A 22,594-nucleotide genomic window follows, 5' to 3' on the forward strand; every position below is an offset into this window, starting at 1 on the left:
CACCCACCGGCTCACTTGTTAGGACCCCCTTAAGTTGGAGGAGGCAGAAAGGCAACAACAGAGAGGAAGGAGAAGTCAAGGCGTCTGGAAAGAATTACCCAGTCCTGGCTTCGAGCAGCCCATTGAACCGGGGACTTGAACCAGCCAAAGACTTCTCTCTTCATTCTGCCCTTCCTAGGCTCTCTCTGTTGGGTCTCCACCGGGCTTTTAGGTTGATGTGAAAAAGAGAGACTTCGCTTTATCGGAGGGAGGGAGGAGGATTGGAGCAAAAGAGCAAAGCAGAGGGGGAAGTTTAATTTATTCTAAAGCACGTTTAACAAAAAGAATTAGAAGATTTAAGTTCAACGGAAATAATAAAAGAATATTTAGTGCAATTTCTTCTCAAAAAGGGGGAGAATCGAGCATTTAAGGCTCCCCAATCTTTTTTTTTTTTAAATGTTGTTTTTAAATTTTTTATTTTTTTTGGCCGGTCGTCTCAAATTCATCTGATTTCTTATTACCTCAATTTTGGAGACTGCTTTCCACGACCCTCCGGGACCACACAGACGGGCTGAGGACGAGTTTATGAGCAGGAGTTGAACAAGGTACGTTCCACAGGCTTTTGGGTGAACTGTGAATGCCCCAGGTAGATCCGGGGCAGGGAAGAAATTATCCACAGGACTTGGAAAAATAAAAAAAGAAAAAAGAAAAGAAAAGAAAAAGACTAACATGTGAGGTCTGAAGTTTTCATTTTTCAACAGACTGCATATTAGGGGATATTAACAATCACTATCAAGCCCCGCAGCATACCCTGGCTTTTATCATCCTTGAGCTTTAGCCAGAAATCCGCTGCCTTTCAGGGCGCACAGGTAATTGTGTGTCCCAGCAAAGCCGATTGTCCCAAGATGGACTTTTCCACTAGGCATCTTCCTGAGCCTCAAAGGGGCTCTGGAGCTAGAAAACAAGGATTTCCACTGTGTAAGGAAAATGCATTCCATAAATGTCCTTACCTTCCCACCCTTCCCTTCTTCCTACTCACTCACCCCCGCTACTGTGTGGGCAGGAACACCCTGACACAGTTCTGTGTGCTTTAAGGGGGGGGGGGGGCGGGGGGAGGCGGGTAAGGCTCGATTTTGGCTTGCATCGAAAGGGTTAAGCGACTAGAGCTTCCAGCTCTGTTTGGCTGAGACCCCAAGGAAAGAAAGTCCTGCGCCACCTTTGCTACCATCCAGGTTCAGCCACTCCTCTCCCCCCCCCCCCCTTTTCCAGGGCCTCCACTCTTTTGCAGTTTCCAAACTCCATTAAAGTGTCAGGCGGGGGGCATCCGGGCTCAGCCACTCTGCGGAAGCCTTTCTGGGGCAAGGGGTCCCTAACGCCGGCGGTGGCATTCTCCGCTGGAGGCGAGACTAGGGCGCGCATCCCTACTTGCGCCAGGCTATCAGCCGCGAGCCCAGAGGCAGGGCGTGCGCAGGGACAGCTTTGCGCTCTCTCGGGCAGCTGCACCCTATCCCGAGCCAAATACGACGTGGCACGGAGCACGCTGGCGTGTCTTTCCTCTGCTGCAGCTGGAGACACCACTGTGTGGGGGACTTGGGGGGGGGGGGGCTCTGTCCCTAGACCCTTGCCCAGAATGGGATCAAGGGGCCTTGGGAGCTGGAGTGGAGCTGGGAGGAAAGCCAGAGGCTGGGTTGAGACGGGATAATCAACACCTTGGGCGGAATTCGTCACGGTGGTTCCCGCCCAGAGTGAGCCAGGGCATAGAAATCGGTCCCGGTGAACCAGAGGGCGGGTCTGAAAGGAGGGTCTGTGTAAGGGTGAGAACTTCGCCGCTACAGAGGCAGCTTCCTCTGGTCTAAGAAAGGCAGGCAGCCCAGGGGAAACAACTCTGAAAGAACCCTTAAGGCTTGGTGGAAATGATAGGGGCAAAGACGATGTTTTAGGACTAGAGCTTATGAGATCCAGGTCTTATTACACGGTCCTAGGTGCCAGTTTCCATCCGCCCTACTCTGGACATGTCCCAAACTCCAGGACACACTATCCCGACTCAGGTACCCGGAGTCACTAGGGAAGCCAGCTGCAACAACCACGTCGGTGCTTGGAACATGTAGAAGCCCAATCAGCCCCTCCCCGCCCAGCTCACTTCGTTATCTCCTGGGACCCTTTACTGCCAAACGAGTCTCTGAGGCAGCTGCACAGAAACGCTACACCCCTTCAACCCACGTGGCTGGGCTGGGATTGCATTTGATGTCACACCCTGGGAGGGGTGTATGTGATGCAATAGAGTAGGAGGCTCCCATTGGCCAGGAAGGGTTCCCCCCCCACCCCCACGCTAGAGGCCAGAGTATATATAGACACTCAGTCTGCTTAGTGTAAAACGAATGAAAGCAGTAGATTGGGTTCCTTGAAGTGGTGTGGTGCTTACTCCTGAGAGCAGCCTCCCTGCCCATTGTAGATGGCAAGGCTTAGCCTGGCTGGGATTTCCTGTTAAAGAGAGGCATGTGACAGTGTCCCTTTGGAGGTGTTAAATCTCGCTGTGACTTGCTTTTCATGGCTCATTTTAAAAATAAATATTTGAATAGTCAAGACATATTTGATCTTAGAATATGAGATTTTTAAATTGAAAGATGCACCTTGGTTGGAAGAGCTACAACAAATATCCATACCCAGAAACCTATTTAAGAATAACATTTACATTTTGTAAAAACATTTAAGTGTAAAATAACTCCAATGTTAAATCTTTCTCTTTGCCTTCCAGCCTATGGAAAATGATTCATTCGTAAGGTTAATGCTTAAATTTTCTTAGATAAGATTAGCTTTTCAAATGAGATAATGTTTTTGAATACTAATAATCTTCTTCCAGCGGTTTTCCTAGTAGAGTATTGGTTCTTTCACTTTTTCAGTGGAAATTTAGAGACATAAAGCATAGCTGTGACCTGTATGTTATGCTTTGTGCATTTGCAATTCTGGACAAACAGAAATCCTATGCGGAGGTCCTGGATTAAAGCCTTGTACCTGGAATATCATCTTTCCTATTTTCATTACCAGAGCCAGATAATTTGACACCTGGATTGTAAATGTATTGATTAGATGCATTTTACCTAGGCTCTTTCTATTATATCAAAAACTGAATCCAAACTTTATCCATTAAAATCATCAGTGTATGCAAATCCAAGTATTTAAAATATGAGTGATTAGCATCAAGTTTGAACATCACTCTCTAGAATGCAAATACTGTATACAGTCTGCTGTTCTCTGGGAAAACAGGACTTTGTAATGAATGACTAATCAATAGTTACTAGAAAGTAAGGTAGCTTGTTGGTTCTAAAGGGTTATCTTTACTAACCAAAACTTCTTGATGTTCTGGTTTCTCTCTCTCTCTCTCTCTCTCTCTCTCTCTCTCTCTCTCTCTCTCTCTCTCTTTCTCCTTCTCTGCTGTCCTTCTTTCTTCTCTCCCTCACTCTATACCTTTATCCTTCCCTTCCTATTTTCTTTTGCCATGGGTTCACTACAGAAGCTGGACTTATCTCCAATTCGCAAGTTCTCAACACCACTACACCTTGCTTCAAGACTTTACAAAACATTTCCCTTTTTGATTATTTTAAACACATACCTTTCTGTAAATATTCTAATTTTAGAACCATGTGGAAAGCCTTTGTTTTGGGATCCAAGTGGAGATTCCCTTTGGGGAATTTTTATTACACAATATCATTTTAAGTCTGAGAAGGAGTGACGAGGAGTTGGGCATTATTAACTACCTGCATCTTGCATGATGTGCAGCCCACAGATTAATGTAATGATGAACTAACCCATAAGCTCTCTGTCTTTCAGAGTTCTTTTCATCCATGCATATCCAGGCTGTGTTCTTCTAGAAGCTGTAAGGATAGAGACAGAGCTCTTGGAAGCTGCCTGATAGCTGAATAGGTGTTAGCTCCCTGTATAGAAAACCCATTGTCATAAGTTACCACAGCTTGACTTTCATCATTTTCCCTGGCACAAAAACTTCCATAAAGTGAGTGCCAACTTGCTACATATGGCTTTATATTATCTCACATAAACCCGGACATTTGTGCTGCACTGAACTGTATACCTATTTGACCTAAAAAGTTTCTAAGTTCAAGTATTAGCAGTCAGGAAGATGGCATGTCAACTCCTTGTGTATTTCCCTTCCACTATGGATACAGTGCAGGACTGTAACATTCAGGGACCACTTGCTGTTTGGGAAGACTGCCTAGAAGCACATGGTTAATAGTGATGGTGCAATGGAGATAAATTTGAAGCCTGCAGTTCCATTGGAGTGACACAGTGGTTAAAAGACTTTGATTTCTGATACTGCTTACTTGGCTCGGGGTCTTTGGTAGGAAGACTGAGGTGAGACTAGAGACAGAAAGGCAACTTCAAAGACAGAGTAGGTCAGATGGTCGGATGGGTAAGAGAAAGGCATGGGTGTGTTCCACTACGAAGCCTTAGGAGCACTGCAGGGAGCACTGGGTATTTCTAGTTTAGATGTCTAGTTCCGAAAGGTAACAGAAGGACATCACATTATGTACACCAAGGGGAAGGAAGTCTTGAACTCTGTAACTCAGTAACTGCTAGCCCAGACTTTGTTGCACTTCAGAATATTGTGACACTCAAGTAGCAGCGTACATCATTGACCTCTGAATATTGTCCCAACCACACACCAGCTGGTTTTTATATGTCTTTAACTCAACCAGATATACATCAACATTTGGGGACTGCTGAATTTTAACCTTTCATTCACTACCCAACTTTTGGCCATGGCTGGCTGGCAGAAAGCTACCATGAGAGTGTCTTTTATTATGAAAAGCAAGTTTCCATTATCCTTGCTGATGACACGTGTCTTCATCAATACTCCCAGTTCTAAAGGCCTATAGAAAAAAAATGAAACACTTATAAAATATTTAAATGAGTTTATGTCAAATAAAAGTTTACATTGCAGTACTGGTTCCATATATTAGCAGAGTCTGGAGCAACATTTTCAGTAATGAACAGTCATCTACATGTCTCCTGTCATCTTGGTGTCATAATGTGATGACATACTGGTCCCAAGTTAGAGTATTCAATGGATTTGAAGGAGAGAAAGCAGAAGTGAACTTTACTTTGCTTTATATGCATTAAAATACTGGCTTGTGTCAGCCATCAAAGAACCATTTTTTCAATACACACTGTACTTCAGGTCAAGCCTTCCATACATTCTCCATTCCTCAAAATGGTGTCATTCACAAGTCACTCATAGACCAGGAAACGACGTCCAAGGGGTGGATACCAATAAGAATGTTCTGTCTATTCTCATTGGGTAAATATGGTGAAGACCACGGAAATGGAGAATTTAGTGTAACCCATGTTAATCTACGAACCAATGAGTCTTAGCGCTATTTTCCACAGAACCTTCAAAAGTTTATGTAATGTATAAGGCTGGTATAAGGCAAAACTTGCTTTGATGCAATTTGCTCTAACCCCTAATACTCCTGTGCTGTCCATCATGCCATTCTCTTAATCGTTAACTAAGAAGTAGCAGTGGGTTATAAGGAAGGTGAGTGCAGGTAATTAGGTCATCATGGGAAGGGGAATAGCATTATGGGGATTTAACTGATGGCTATTTCTTTTTTAAGCACTTAAATGAGCTTCTCCTTTTCCTCAATTTCATTACCTTCTTTGCAACTCTTTATGATGGCTCCATGGCATAACTTGAGACACAAAAGTCAGCTTATTTTATGTACTGTGGTTCAAGTTACACATTGATTAAAAGGAGGATCTCAAATCAGTCTGTTGCTTTGGGCCAAATTCTATGGGGTGAATGAAAAAGCTGGGATTCGAACGTAAGTCTGTCTGATTTCAAAACTTTTGCTAATCTCGCCAATGCCTCTTAATCTCTCCAGTGAAGAGACAACACAGATGCACCTTCTCTCTGTCTCTCTCTCTCTCTCTCTCTCTCTCTCTCTCTGTCTCTCTCTCTCTCTGTCTCTCTCTTTGTCACACACACACGTAGTTAGACCCAAAATATAAAGCTGTGTAAGGGTTAATGAACAGAATCGGACCACAGGGGATAGATAGCCTTTTGGTTTATAAAAGATAATCTTCTTATCCCTCACAGCCCAAACATGACCCCTGTACTCATAAAGTTCCTCAGATTGCAAGTCATAATTGCCCTGAATGCTCTCAGGGACCATGCCTATCTTCTGTTGTTATTATTTTTATTGCCCCAAAGTCTTCTAGGGCTGGTCTGGGACTCCTCACAGAGGAGGCACCATCTGACCTACTATCTGCTGCTTTCCCAGATGTTCATGCAACAAATCTGAGCCAGCTTCAGTTCCCCAGATCAAATGTAAAAAGATGCTGCTTTTAATCTATGGAAACCCAGTTCTCAACATGGCACCAAGGCAAAGAAAGCAGCTAATATTCCCTCTTTGTCCAACAGTCTCCTGTCTTTATGATATAAAAGGTCAAAGGTGAGGAAAAGGCTCTGATGCTCACTGACCCAAGGTCCCGTGTGGAGGAGATGGGCTACCAGTAAAGCTTTATGACTTTTCCACAAGTGACAGCACTAGAAACAGTGGTCCCTTTCTCATGGCAAGATGGGATTTCTGCTGCTGGCATTAAAACCCATTTGCTTAGATGGGCCAGTAGCTTATTTAAAAGCAACACTGTTCTTTATCTTTTTAGGCTGCACACATGTGGGAAAATACACAAGCGCAGGACTTTTTGATATTGCCTGGCTATATATCTGAACTCACAGGATTGTTCATTCTCTACACATTTTAAAGTTCTCCCCTAATCTTCTCTTCTGCCATACAGTTTTTAGCTAGAAACAAAAAGACTTCTGTAAAATTTATCATGAGTATTCAAATCTTTTTCAGCAAATGCTACCTGGATTTAGGGCACTTTGTGGGTCCCTCTCTTGGTTTGTAACTTTGGCCAAGTAATTTCAATACTCAGTATCTTGGTTTCTTTGTCATATACATGCATTTTGATGTGTGATTAATGATAAGTTTGCCACCTAAAGTCATTAAGATGAAATAAGAGCAAGCCTTAAAATAAACAAAAGCCTTTCTTTACTGATTAAAGCCCAATAAATGATCAATAACTATTAGCTGCCATTACACAGGGGGATAATGATGATAATTGTGATGAATGCATTCAATCAGCAGAGTGAATACTAACTGTAAATTAGGCAATGCCTTATGTCATGATATACATTAGTAAAAACAGCAGAAAGATAAACATATGGGTGGAAAATGATAGATGGATAGATACATAGATAGATAGGTAGATAGACCAATGTATAGATATATGTATTGATGTATGGATGTATGAATGGATGGATAGAGATATGAGCTTATACTATATTAGAGCAATCTATTCTCTTACATTTTGTCTTGACCTAAATTTTGGGGGACAATAGACATTATTAAATAGTTGCTATGAAGTTCAAGTACAGTAGCAGTTCAAAAGCCAGGGGACTAAACTCTGATCCTGCCATTCCCTAAATTTAAGTCTTATAGTTTAAGTATTTACAGAATGCAAATTTCCAAATCATCTTTCTTAGGATCTAGGGCTAAAGTAACCCAGCTTCTCTAAGTCGAGAGAAAAGTCACAGACACATTCTACTTTTAGTTGGAAAGTAAGTTTGTGTAACAGAGTGTTTGAATTAATGATTGTCTCAGAAATTTTACATAGATGTGGTGCCCACATCTATGAAACTGCTCCTAGTAATTAAACAAGTCACACACACACACACACACACACACACACACACACACACACACAGACACACACACAGAGAGAGAGAGACAGAAAAAGACAGAGAGAGACATACATACAGGAACACACACACACACACACACACACACACACACACACACACAAAGCAGGCCACACAATGTGCCTTTTGCCCTTTGATCCACTCTGAGATGGTCTACATGTCTCACCAGAAAGAACTGAAATATTGCAAGAATATAAAGGTTCAATTCTAACCACATTATTGCAGTTTGTTAGCAACTTTCCCAGGCTTCAAAAGGACATTCTGCAGACGTCTATGATGTAAGAGGGTGTTCCTACCTCAGTTGTGGCCAGCAGATGCTGTATGACCACTCTCTACATCCATGTGTGCTGATAAAAAGGAAAATGTGAATAATGAAAGAATGACAGGCTGTTCTTTTGCTAGTGATGGTGATTTTTAAATGCAAGCTGAGCACACACTCAAACTTCTCCCTGGCAAATGCTTTGGTCTCTTTGAAATTTTTCACTCTTGTGAGAATGACTCATGTCTTGGAAATGACAAGTTCAAAGTCTGGTGCTAGCAGCACCTTTAGGCATTGGTTAATGTGGCCTCTGGGAGTGTTCAGGGTCCTGTCAGCTGTGTTAATTAACAGGGATGCAGTCCCTGCTCACCACTCACTGAGAACTCTGCAGCTCACTCTTTTTCTAGCAGACTCAGCTCTCTATTTGTGCTAAGGTTGTTGTTATCAGAGTCCCATACCACACACTGTGGTATTCTGTCTTGCTGCTGAAAGTGTCACCCACGTCTATATTTTGTTCTGAATGTTTTTCAGCTTCCTCGCCAGATGACCCTTCCAAGGAAACTCTTTCCACTCTGTTTCACTTTGCTCCTCAGGACAGTGCTTTGAAGAGTCTGATGAGCATGATCACTTCCATTTAACAGAAGGAAATGATGTCTACAAAGTAGAAAGATGAACGGCATCTTGGTCTCGGGCCTACATTGCATGATCTTGGTTATACCAATTAGGGTTAATGAGATCTAGAAATATATAATGGCCAATTTAAAACAACAAAACCCTGAAAGTTACAGCTGACTTACAGCTACCTTGCTAGATGAATCACTGCATTCCATATTTAATAAAATGGCCAACCTCTCTTCTAATCCTGGGGTGATATATGCCTCAGAACCTTGCTGTTATATATTCAAATCAGAGGAAAATAAAGAGGGATTAGAGGGAGACTAAAATCTTTCCTCTATTAGAAGAGGCATATCTTAAATTCCCACAGGCCACAATGTCATAGCTCCACCATATCGTCTATGAACCAGGAGAGGTGACTGTTTAGGTGCACAGACCATCAAAATTTCTGACACATCTAGTTCATACTCAGTCAAACATGATTAGGTACAATAGAAAGTGAAGATAGCTGTACAGGTGTTAGTAACCAAGACAATACTACTTACTATGGGACATTCAGTTTTACTGTTTGCTAAGGCTTACAAGACTATAAATAACACACAAAAGAAGAGGTTTTACAGCGATAATTGCATTCTCAATCTTTTACATTTAAAATAAATTTATTCAGTTTCAAAAGTTAGTAGGGCTATAAAATTAATATGTATTTATGACACGCAAATATGGCCCATTCCCCAAGTGAAAATGGGAACAAAGGCACATTGCATTTAAAACAATTTATTTCATATCTTATTCTTAGAAGGGGGCTGAAAATAAACTAAAAAGTTTGTGGATCAAATTTTCATTGCTTAGTATGGGAAGTGGTTAAGGAAACATGGAAAAAATGGCTCCCCAGTCCTTAGGTTGTTTAATACCTTGTTTAGGCAGAGGTACACAGATTGTTAAGGTCCCCTGTCTTGGGCACTTGGCAAATTCCTGGCCAGTGATAGGCCTTGTCTCAAAGAGAAAAAAGAAGAATGGCATTGGAGGCTGTCATCTGTTTCCACATGCATGTGCACACAGGAACATATGTACTTGCACACACACACACACACACACACACACACACACACACACACAGCCTTACTTAGGATACATGCAGAATTTAGGGGTGAATTGAGAGCTGAGAGAGACTTAAGGTCTGACCTGCTATATCTTTTGATACGATGGACTTTCAGCTGTTGGATTTTTTTTTTCTCACTCAATGTAACCATTATTCTAATAGTATGGATTTTATTCTGTGATGATGCTCTTGTTTTCCTGACCTTCAGGACTGTACCATCTGACACTGGTGGGTGCAAGGGACAGACACATGAATTTAGGACTTCTGGGATAATGGATTTTAACGTCAAAGGGAGATTTGTAAAGTGTGAACATTGCCATTGAACAGGTCTTAAAAAACAAACATATGAACAAACAAAAACACTGAGATGCAGAGAAGTGAGATGATGCAGCACTAACTGATAAGCTAGTCCCAGAACCCAGTCTTCCTAATCTCTAACCTCACCCAGCTTTCTGGAAATATAAGCCTAGGGACGAGTGTTAGAGATGAAATGAAGTCATGCTTGGGAAGATCAACAGAATCTTCTTTGGATTTCTTACTCATCAGTAATTAGAGGCTGAAGAAAGCATTGAGCAGGCAAAAAGATTGCTTTAGCAAATTTTAGTTTGATGTCTAGCTGTGCCTACATACAGAGGGAGTTGCCTTGGACCTAAGATACTGAGAACAATGCATCTGGGTAGTATTCAATGTGTTGTGACAGTTACTGGCACTGCCCACCCATCTGATTCTTGAAACAGTCCCGTGGGCTGTGTTATCTGGGTATTCTGACTTGAAGATGAGCCTTGGCATCAATATAACAAGCTAAGTGAGAAACTCAGTGTTACAATTCCTGAATGTCGTTGTGGAGGAGGGGCACCCCAAGTTCCATTTCTTACTGAGGAACCATTGGTAGCTGATGGCTGCTGGAGAATGAAGTCTCAGTTTTCATCAGTTTCATCATCCTGGGTTGTCATGCTCCAGAGGATGACACTGTATCTGTGCCCACATTGGTAGCACTAAGCAGGCAAAAACAAAAACAAAAACAAAAAAAGTACATGATAAAGTGGGCAGGGAGACATGGCGGTGTCAGTATGGGAAGAGCTGGAAAGGAGGGAGTAAGCAGTAGTGTTGATCAAATCTATTGAATACAAGTACAAATTTATCAAACAATAGATATAAAATGAATAAAAATAAAGCGGGGCAATCCATGAATGTTCCTTGTACAGTGTTCCCTGCCACTCATATCTGTGTATGATAAGCATGGGATAAGAGTGGTTAACTACAAGGGTCTCTGATTCTGTTACAGATGCATTGTGAGAGGTTTCTATGTGTCCTGAGAATAATTGGAACTACACTCTTTGGAGTCTCTCTGCTCCTGGGAATCACAGCTGCTTATATTGTTGGCTACCAGTTCATCCAAACGGATAATTACTATTTCTCCTTTGGACTCTATGGTGCCTTTTTAGCATCACACCTCATCATCCAAAGCCTCTTTGCCTTTTTGGAACACCGGAAAATGAGAAAGTCCCTTGAAACCCCCATTAAACTGAACAAAACTGTAGCTCTGTGCATCGCTGCATATCAAGAAGACCCTGACTATTTACGGAAGTGTTTGCAATCTGTGAAAAGGCTGACTTACCCTGGGATTAAAGTAGTGATGGTCATAGATGGGAACTCAGACGATGACCTTTACATGATGGACATCTTCAGTGAAGTCATGGGCAGGGACAAATCAGCCACTTACATCTGGAAGAACAACTTCCACGAAAAGGGACCTGGTGAGACAGAAGAGTCCCATAAAGAAAGTTCACAACATGTAACCCAATTGGTCTTGTCTAACAAAAGCATCTGCATCATGCAAAAATGGGGCGGGAAGAGAGAAGTCATGTACACAGCCTTCAGAGCACTAGGACGAAGTGTGGACTATGTACAGGTAGGTACGAAAACGCCTGCCAGGGCAAACGTACGTAGAAATAAAGGCGCTTTTGTATCTCCCCGATCCTATGCTATAGCCCATCCTTGTCCCCCTGAACACAGTGCTCCTTTCAGTCCATTTGAAAACAGCATGACTGTTGAAAGCACATTTTAAAAGACAGAAAAAAAAAAGTCTTACAAAACTGCTAGGAGCATCTAGGAAAGTACTTCCCTGTCCACACACTTGGTCAAAAATTAGGATTATTTGGACAGGAGACCTCTCCTTCCGTTTGATCTCTTTTCCTTAGTTCTTCTCTGTCCCTCCAGATTCTGCCAAGTCAAATCTGACTTCCTTGTCCACATTGTTTATCCTCCTTGTCCACACTCTTCTCTCTCTCTCTCTCTCTCTCTCTCTCTCTCTCTCTCTCTCTCACACACACACACACACACACACACACACACACACACACACAGAGGGAGGGAGAGGGGGGGGAAGCAACATCAACAGCAGCAGCTATGTAAGTAAACAGCCCCTGCCTGACTGCCTGAGTGGAAAGGTCTTGAGAAAAGCTTCAGGCCCAATGAAAGACTAGAAAATAATTGGTCCGTAGACTCGGTAAACAGGGAGTAGTGCAAATAGGTTTGATTTTTAAAAAGAGTAAGGGTTGTAAAACTGAGAAGGAGAAAGGAAAAGGAAAAGGAGGGACAAACTAACTGTCTTAGAGGGAGCAAAACCAATGTAATGTTTACTTCACTCCCCACACAGCATTACCTCACTGCAACTTGACCTTTGGAAAGAGTTTGGGATGGTGTGTGCTTGCTGGAAACTTAGGCAGGCTGTGTGTCTTCTTACTTCCCATCTAGCTCTCTGCAAGCTTTCTCCTTCTGTTCACACTAAGTACGTGGCAATTTTCTCATTTTAAGTTGCTTTCAGCTTCTTTCCTTAGTTAGATTTTGACCATGAGGAGACCAAGAAAAGAGGAGTAGGTCTGGTATAAGAAAGCCATTGTAACCCTTTGTCTGGCCTAAGAAGCGAATCCCTGTTTTTAGAAGTGGGATCCTATTGCATAGGGGTTGCTATTTCACGCATATCATGCTCCCAGGTCCGCTAATGGCATGGGATTGAGTAATGATTTTAGAGTCATTGCCTGAGGATCTATTCACTTGGATTATTAGCTGTTAACTGAGAAATTCCATCTCCTTGAGCCTCAGTTTACCAGATAGAATAAACAAATCTTAAAAGTACTTTAAAATAATTAGATCAAATAAGACATCCCCAGGGCTTAGCAAAAGTCACAATGCTATTGGCCACATAATTAAAGATATTTACTATAAATATGTTGTATATTACATTATCCTCCAATTTATAGTAAAATATGCAGTATGCACCATCTGTTGTCATGGGGTTAATTTCAGAAAGTGTTAAAAGAATAGAAGGTATTTCTGTGTAGTCAGCATGGATCTCCTCTTGTCTCCTAATTTCTCAAAGGCAGAACTTTTTCTACTAATGGAATTTTAGTTATTTTTGGACAGTTGATGTTTACATGATGTACCTTTGGTTCTAGATAGGAAGACAACAGGATATTTTTTCAAGGAAGTTATGACAGATACTTTAGAGCACAAAGAATAAAGCTTTGTGCCTTAAATGAGAAAATGTCTGTTTTGATATTTTGCTTTTAATTCTAGTTACATTCATCAGTTCCAATGAAGACATCATTGTGTGCATTAATTTCTCCTTTTTCTTAACCTACTCCTCCCAAACCCCCTTCTCCCATCACTCTTGTTTTGAGTTTTGTTTGTTTCCTTGACAACTTTACACTCTATTTGTCCAGGAAAAAGTAATAAGGACTAGGAAAGGATGGAGTAGGCTTTCTATTGGAGTCTTCCTCCAAATTAAATTGTCTAAAATACTGGCGGAAGCAGCTGCTGGTTTCTAGGCTCTGAGGCCTCCTGAGACTCCCAAACTGTTTCATGCACACCAACAGGAATAAAAGTCATTTAGTATCCCAAAGCTGGCCATTTCTTCCTATATCATTCCTCAACAAAAACCTCTGAAAGATAACCTTGCTTAGCTTCAAAATGGTATCTACTCTAGATTCAAGCTAAACACCGAATGCTCTAATTTTCTCTTGTGGCTGATCCAAAGTTGGGAAATTGGAAAGTAGAGGCCCCATTAAAACAAGAAATATTGCTGGTGATTGAACTTGTGGGTAAGCACCTAAAGGGTAGCAGGGTGCAAGACTCCAAGGGTAGGACACGGAGGATGGAGGTGTAAAAGGGAGAAACTGTGACTATCTGTGTACTTGTTAGAGAATACTGACTCACCATGGAGAGGTGTGGCCAAGACATTTGGTTTCTAAGTCACGGCTGGCCTGCAGTGTGCCTCTGTACTCAGTGCATTTGATTTTCGGTTTCTGGATTATTGTTTTCATGACCTATTATTTCATATCTTCATCATGCTCACAGTTCCCCATCCAAACTCCTCCCTGTGTAACTACTAACAGATGACCTCACCTCCCACAAAGGAGAAACCCAAGGATACTGAATGTTCTTAAAGGCATCCTTACCTTCTGATGTGCATCCTGTCTCAATAGCACCCAATCCCTCACGACTTTCTGATCAGTGCTATCCTTTAGAGCTAATCTCCAGGGACTTGAGACTTCCTCTGGTCTGCTCAGGATGGAGGCTTCAGAAGTGTGAATTGTTCCTTTGTCTGTCTTCTTGGCTGACTACTGTCCCAGTCTTGTAACCTTTCAAGCACCTAACACTGTGCCAGAATACTACAGAAGTCCTGGTCCAGGGAAAGGTAGTATAATAGCAGATTACCTGTGATGGTGGTGGTTGCCTTGGAGATAGAGCAGGTAGAAAAACAGAACAAGAACATAAAGTGAGAAAACACAATGAAAGGAGTATAAACCCCCTGAGTGGAGGAAGGAGAGTGAAGAAGGGAGGATTTTAGACATCTGAATGGATGATTTTGTAATGAAACCAATTTCCAAGAAGATACTCTCACTGAACTGCCTCTGCCCCTCCAAAGGTGAAATCCCTTGTTTACATCCTCAATATTGTTCTCATGTGTGTTATCTCATTTATTAAAGCAACTACACATTCATAATGGTATGTTTTATATATTTAAAAATCACAAGGAGTAGAATTAAATGATCTGCAGGAAATAAGTGATCAATGACGGGCTGATGCTTTCTACTATGTACCCTTGGTGCTTTACCTGAGTTTACAAAAGCTTAAGATTATATTTAATTTTTCATTAATTCTTTACATAATGCTATCAGGCTAGAAGACATATTTTGATATCCATACTATATAATTGCTTATTCATTTCTGTTATCTTTAAACATGATATGGTACATAACAAAGTGGCCATCAGTTTGTAAGACAAAGAGAAAAAGTCAAAATCCCCTGATGTGTGCATAGGGAATTTCCCAGATAGAAAGAATACTATAAATATGAACATTTTCTAAAAGGAGAATTACAAGTGGCAACTTTATCATCAGTTTAACCTGGCAGCATCATAGGTATCCAGATTTCAATAGTTTGCTTTTGTTGTTTTGTTTGAAGCACGATTTTACTGTATAGGTTTGACTGTCCTGGAACTCATTCTATAGACCAAGCTGGTCTTAAACTTCGATCTGCCTGCCTCCACTTCCAGAGTGCTGGGATTAAAGGTGTGTACCACCACTTCCTGGCTCTGTGTGTGTGTGTGTGTGTGTGTGTGTGTTATAATTTCTAGTTTTCAGAATTCTGTTTAATTTAGTCTTTGTCCCCACTGTCCCTCACCTCATACCAAGTCAAAAGCTTGCACAGCGCTAGTGCCTATAACTTCAGGTGGAGCAGAGATGAATGAATCCTAAAACTCATTGGACAGCTAGTTCAGCCCAATCCATGAACTTTCGGGTTAGTGAGAGACCCTGTCTCCAAAAATAAAGATGGAGATCCATGAAGAGAAATAGTCGTCGTCTTCAGGCCTCCACACCCACACACACATATTCACATGCACCCTCCTCAATCTCAAGTACTCTTGAGAAGAGCTCTAATTAGATGTTGTGAGGTTCCCGACTGTTGTAGATGGTTCCAAGTAAACTGCATTCTGTTTGCATAAGAGATTCTCTATATGTAATCCTATCTTGAGTCCCCTTTATGCTTCTATTGAGCATTTCCCATAGAACAAAGATCCTTTAGGTTTGAGTTCCCTCAGAAGGAAGTCATTTAAGGGTTATTTACTATTTTATGCTAATGGCAGACAGTGCTTTGTAACCCATGTAGGGTTTAAGTATTCATGGTCCTACTAATATACGGTGATTGTGATAAGTTCAAAGCCATGCACTAGTAAGACACAAGAGTTTAGGTTTCTTGATTCTGTGAGCAGTTGTTCTTAAAGTAGGCAGTAGTGAGTCTAGAAAATCTGTACATTAGCTACTATTTTCCGCTCTCCTAGTCGCCACTCTTTGTACCAGATGGAGAAGAATGGAACCTTTGAAAAGCCAGCATAGTTAACATTGTGATTTAATCTCAGTGAGTGCTGCTGATTCTTTTGTGAAAGCAGAACCTTTTCCTGCAACCAATTACTTTAAATCTAAGGTAGATGAACTTTGCTTGTAAAACACCGGAGATGAATATTATGTTTTGCCACTGTTTGACTTTGTTGTAGTGTGAACACAGCAGAAAGTAACAGGTACATGAACAAGTATGGCTGGATGACACGGACAGTGAAATTTGAATCTCATACAATTTACATATATGGCCAAACTACCTTCTTTTGTTTTCTCAAATGCATAAAATAATTATGTGTTTTTCAAACACATAAAATCATCTTAACCACTAGGCAGTAGCCAGAGAAGTGGCAAGATAGTTTTTAACTAAAGCCCCTAGTTTGCCAGTTTCTGCTTAATAAAAGGAGAAAATAGAGGGCATTTTTAACTCTTGTCAGGAGTGAAAAACAGAGGAGAGGACTGGCCTTTCTGTGGTTAAACTGAGGTAGCTGATCCTTCCCAATAGTGGATTGGACATTGGACTCCCCCACCCTTATTTTATTCAAAAATTGTTATTCTTCTTCATTTCTGTTATCTGTTATTGAGAAATTTTACACCTAACCATTATGTGCTTGAGTTATTCATAGTAATACCCAGTATTGATAAAGACTTTTGATCTGTGCCATGTCTCCCATGTGCAAATCCCATCCTATAGCTTTTCTTGACATGAGTTTCAGCTACTCATGAAGTGGTATATGTCTATCCTTGGTTCTAAACCTCAACTAGGCAGCCGGCATTCATTTTAAACATGTTATTAGCCGGTGAGGAGAAAACTAGGAACAGTGCCCTATGAGATGAATTCTAAGGACTAAAGTTGTGGTCTTTACATCTTATTAAATAAATGTTCTTGTGCCCCTGAGCACACATGGTTTTTCCAATTGGCAAAGGCAGAGTTTCTAGTTGGCATTCAGTCACTGACCAGCATCCAGAAACTGAAATTCTCTAAAGCTCTTAAATCCTATGATAACAAACCCCTTCCCAGGAGATTGCTGAGAACTTTTCCTCCAGATATAACTAAGCTCACCATACAGACAGCCTCTCTCAGAGACTGCAGTTTCTGTAGCAAAGTGGGAGGAGCCAATTTAAATATGACGAACTTTAGAGATTTGGTTCAAGTTTTGTCCTTTCAAAGTGGCAGTTCTTGCTTGCTTATGTTCAGAAGCAGGCGTGGTTATGTGGATGTTACTTCTGGATTGCTCCCTTCCTGTTGTTTTAAGCTTATTTTAGCCTTTGGTTTTTACCATTCCTGACTTAAGTCAATAGAGGTAGATGTGACCTTAACTTTGGATGCTGGAATCTAGAGGTAGCTGGATTTGTACCTTTACCTCTCTCTCCCCTTAAGTGAGGTTTACTGCCCAGCATGTCGACTTATGAAAACTTGTAATAAACAAGTCACAGGAGAACCAAAGTCACTTTTTGATTGCCTTTATGTAGTTTACTCAGGCTTGGAATGCTTGGATTTAAAATGAGTGTTAGTGAAGATTTGTGTTCTAGAATGAAGAACTGAAAACTTCCCTCTGCCTATTTTGTCCTCCTCAAAATAAAGGCTATATAGTGATCCTAAATGTAATTTTCATAAATCAACGAAACAGAACAAGCTACCACAATAAGAACAAGGGATAGATTTTTTTTATTTGTAAGAGAGTATTTCTACTTAGTAAAATGACAACAACAAAAAAATTAAACCCATAATTTAAGCCAAAATTTCTGTAATTATTTAAATGTACAGTGATATGATTACTTCTAGTTGTATGTGCATACATTGTTTAAATCCATGAATTCCAATACTGCATTTAAATAACTGTTTTTGCACAATCTTCACTAGCAAAGAATCTTTTCAGAAAAGGCATTAATGAAGTTGAAAGAGATAGGTTTTTAAAACATTGGGATTGATTAGATAATAAGGTAAGTGGTCCATAATACATATAATAAATGTCTTCAGCTCCTGAGTTCCATGCTTCTAAAACTTACTTATTTTCACAAAATAATTTTAAGGAAATTTGGAGACTTGTTAAGATTGCCCATTTTGATTATAAATGTGGTTGTATTTGGTAATACACTCTGAAAATGCATTTTAGGTGACTTTTGTACATGGGTATGATTACACACTAAATTGGATATAAGCCACTAGACATTATAATATTATGATGCCACCAGCACACACGTCACCCATCTTTGACCAAAGTATCATTTCATTACATAAGTTAGTACTACGAGGATACTCAGAACTGAGGGCAGAATAGAGAATTCGGGAGAAGTGGGCAGTACTTTAGGGGATGGGAGATTTATTTTGCCTCAGAATTTGAAGGAATAATGTGTGTCATGGCTGGGAAGACATGGCTGTGGGTGACTCCATGATCATGGAAGCTTGCTGCAGCTACTGGCCGGCCTGTCTGTGGATCAGGAAGCAGGGAGGACAGAGACCAGTCTAAAAATCGCAAGCCCATCTCCCCAGGATTCCAGTGAAGCTCCATCTGCTAAAGGTTCCACAAACTTCCCAACCAGTGCCACTAACTAGAGACCAAGTTCACACAGACAAAACCATGGAGTGCGTTTCAGACAAAAACTCTAAGAGTCTCTCCAGTGGTTCATCACATAGCAACTCTTGGTCAAATTACATTTGTTATGGCTGTGCTGGATTTAATACAAAAGAGTACTGTGTCCCATTGATGTGAGTTGTGGTGCTCTTATCCGAGGTGATTTCTGCTGCATTAACAAAATACCTGAGGCTGGATAATTAATAATGAATTTTATTTGGCTCACATTTCCGGAGGCTAGGAAGCACAAGGGCACCTTATAGAGGTTTGCATATGCAGCATGATGGAGAAGAGGAAAGCTAGTCACAGAGCTTGCTGCAGGACAGCTGAGATTTCCTGGCAAACCAGGACAGGCTGATCTACTAACATTTGAGCTGGCCTGCCTAGCAGTGTATTGAGCCTGCTAAAAACCTGTCTATATTGGGTACGATATGAAGAACTGTTTGTCACATTTGTCTACTTTCTGACGGAAGTGTTTGACAAGGCTAAGAGTATATATAGCACACAGGCTCCACTGTGACTGAGGTCCAGTCATCATGCTCTTTACGTCATTTCCCGCTTTCTCCTTTGCAGGTGTGTGATTCAGATACCATGCTTGACCCTGCCTCATCTGTGGAGATGGTGAAAGTTTTAGAAGAAGACCCTATGGTTGGAGGTGTTGGGGGAGATGTCCAGGTACACATGGCTTCATTGTTTTTGGATGAAATAGTTTTGCTAACTCATATATTCATTCACTTGATATTTATTGGTTCATTGTTCTGTGGTATTGGTGCTGAACAATTGTGAGAACATACACCGAGTAAATTTTAATCCTTATTTTCTTATCTAACTTGAAATAATTTGGGATATCTATACTTTGTTCTGGTGTCAAATATGTATTCATAGTGACTAGTAAGTGACATATAACGCAAATATAAATAGATGAATAGTAATTTCCATCAGGCACCCTCAGGCCACAACTTACTAGTCAGCTACTAAAATCTGATATTGCAGTTATTTCACAACAGAAATGATGAAATGGAAGAATATTCAGGAATGTATACTGTATTGTATACCTCTTCATTTAGAAATCTGGCTACTCTGTAGTATGTTAATATCACAGAAAGAAAGGTCCAAAGTGATAACTGAATTGTTAAGTGCACTTTTGCTTTAGCAGAGAGCTTAGCTTCATTCAGCATCCAGCACTCACATGATGGATCACAAATATCTTATCTCCAATTCCAAGAACTCTGTTGCCATTTTCTGGTCTCTGTGGAAACTGCATACATATAACTCAATGCACACACATTACATACAGACAGGAAAAGCACTCATACACACAGCTTTTTTTTTTTAAAAAAAATATAGACTGAAAAACAAAGAAGGAAAAGAGAAACAGAAATTCAAACTCACAACAGTAAGAATAGACAGAGACAAAATTAATAAGTGTTTCATCATTTATTAGCAATGGAGAAACAATTGTTAATGACACAATAATGAAGTTCTTGGACAGAATTTAAAGTATGTGAAAATATGTAAAGTTTAAATCAGAGTCCCTTGAACGTGTAGTATTTAATTCTGATGCCAGATGATAGGTACAGAAAAAAATGAATCTCAAAATGGAGGTTGGAATCACGCGACCCATGTATGCATGCGTTGCTATGAAAGAGGACAATGAGACACGTATTAGGAAGAACAAAGAAATATCTTGGTGACATAAAAAAGTAGAGAGGCATATGGAATTCAGATAGAATTAGTTACGTTGGCAAGTCTTTTCTCCCTGGCATTACTAAATGGAGGAGGAAAATGAACAGATAAGGGCTGGAAACATAGAAGTTAACCAGAGCAGAAGCATCTAGGACCTTAAACCTTCCCACTTTTGTAGTAATTTACAAAAGCACATCTGGGAAAGCTTAGGGATTGATGGTTGATGCTTAAAAATATAACCCAAAATTAGCGTCCAACAGCATGAAAGAATATAGCAAGAGAATGAGAATAATGAAGTAGGAAAAAAAATCTATTCCTGTATAGACACATACACCCTGCCTGTCAATCTTATTTCATAATACAAAACCTGAGCAAACAAGATAAAGGAAGTGCAAAAGGGGGAGAGAAACCAAAATGGAGTCATGGAAGAACAGATCTCATGTCAGGCAATGATCTTAGGATGCTTTGGGGTTTTTTGATATTATTAAGCTAAAGATAACTTTTACTTAATCGTTATTTATTTATTTATCTATCCATTTGTTTATTTGTTTCTACTTGCAGATCCTAAACAAGTATGATTCCTGGATCTCCTTCCTCAGTAGCGTCAGATACTGGATGGCTTTTAATATAGAGAGGGCCTGCCAGTCTTATTTTGGGTGTGTCCAGTGCATAAGCGGTCCTCTGGGAATGTACAGAAACTCCTTACTGCATGAGTTTGTAGAAGACTGGTACAACCAGGAATTCATGGGCAACCAATGCAGTTTTGGTGATGACAGGCATCTTACCAACCGGGTGCTGAGTCTGGGCTATGCAACAAAATACACAGCTCGGTCCAAGTGCCTTACAGAAACACCTATAGAGTATCTCAGATGGCTGAACCAGCAGACGCGTTGGAGTAAATCCTACTTCCGAGAGTGGCTGTACAATGCCATGTGGTTTCACAAGCATCACTTGTGGATGACCTATGAAGCTGTTATCACTGGATTCTTTCCTTTCTTTCTCATTGCCACAGTCATCCAGCTCTTCTACCGGGGTAAAATCTGGAACATCCTCCTCTTCCTGTTAACTGTGCAGCTAGTGGGTCTCATAAAGTCGTCTTTTGCCAGCTGCCTTAGAGGAAACATTGTTATGGTCTTCATGTCTCTCTATTCAGTGTTATACATGTCAAGTCTACTTCCCGCCAAGATGTTTGCAATTGCAACCATAAACAAAGCTGGGTGGGGTACATCTGGAAGGAAGACCATTGTTGTTAATTTCATAGGACTTATTCCAGTGTCCGTGTGGTTTACAATCCTTCTAGGTGGCGTCATTTTCACCATTTATAAGGAATCTAAAAAGCCATTTTCCGAATCCAAACAGACTGTTCTCATTGTGGGAACCTTGATCTATGCATGCTACTGGGTCATGCTTTTGACTCTATATGTGGTTCTGATCAATAAGTGTGGCAGGCGGAAGAAGGGACAACAGTATGACATGGTGCTTGATGTATGATCACGATGACGTTTGCAGTCACACATGGGGACACACACACACACACACACATCTTAGCTCCTCAAGAGGTTGTACAGTATTGTGGCATCTCACCCTGCCACCACAGGAGACATATCACTGCTGCTGGGACTTGAACAAAGACGTTTGATGGGTTGATTTTCGATTCTGCCAAAGTAAATTGATACATCAGTAAGAAAAACTCAGATTTAACCTAAAATTTCTAGGAACGTGGGATGACTGCTTTGTTTATGCACTTTCCCCCTTACTGTGCATCCAACTGACAGTGTTTGTTCTATATACCTCACTAGCCGTGCTTTATGTGGGTGATCATGGAAGAAAAGCATTCTGAAAACTCAAGGGAACATTCTTTCAACCTATACAACCTAACTTATGGACTGTTATGATAGATGATTTTCTTTCTTTCTTTTTTTTCAAAGGAAAAATGTTTGTCTTTAAATTTACCAAATGAAATGCCAAAGGAGAATTTAAAGGCCACTGGCTATGCTGTATTTTGATATGACTGTACTGTGTTTTTACATTTTATATGCCAATTTTTAAAAAACAAAGTTCACATCATAGTCTATATTTTACTTCTCTGACAAAATACACATTTTCTTTTCTTTTTTTTTATAATAAAACAGGTTCTAAAAAATAAAAATAAAAATCTGTACTATAAAAATTAACCTGCCCAAAATGTGAAGCTTGGTT

The 22,594-nt window shown here is 40.6% G+C and overlaps 1 protein-coding gene across 1 annotated transcript; it reads left to right on the forward strand.

The window, feature by feature from the left end:
• Positions 1–432: 432 nt before the first annotated feature.
• Has2 (hyaluronan synthase 2) lies at positions 433–22,293 on the forward strand. The gene is made up of 4 exons (XM_051202589.1): positions 433–584; positions 11,018–11,644; positions 19,283–19,384; positions 20,957–22,293. The coding sequence occupies exons 2-4, from the start codon at positions 11,018–11,020 to the stop codon at positions 21,884–21,886; spliced, it is 1,659 nt and encodes a 552-aa protein (XP_051058546.1). The 5' UTR covers positions 433–584; the 3' UTR covers positions 21,887–22,293.
• Positions 22,294–22,594: the final 301 nt, after the last annotated feature.

Source organism: Phodopus roborovskii, unplaced genomic scaffold (assembly GCF_943737965.1).
Source record: "Phodopus roborovskii unplaced genomic scaffold, PHOROB, whole genome shotgun sequence".
In the NCBI taxonomy this organism is placed as follows: Eukaryota; Metazoa; Chordata; class Mammalia; order Rodentia; family Cricetidae; genus Phodopus; species Phodopus roborovskii.

Excerpts from the sequence above, each read along its gene's own strand:
- Has2 (XM_051202589.1), top strand. The coding sequence starts at position 11,018 with ATGCATTGTGAGAGGTTTCTATGTGTCCTGAGAATAATTGGAACTACA. Across the intron at positions 11,645-19,282 it reads GAAGTGTGGACTATGTACAG|GTGTGTGATTCAGATACCAT; the intron begins GTAGGTACGAAA and ends TCTCCTTTGCAG. Across the intron at positions 19,385-20,956 it reads GTGTTGGGGGAGATGTCCAG|ATCCTAAACAAGTATGATTC; the intron begins GTACACATGGCT and ends TTCTACTTGCAG.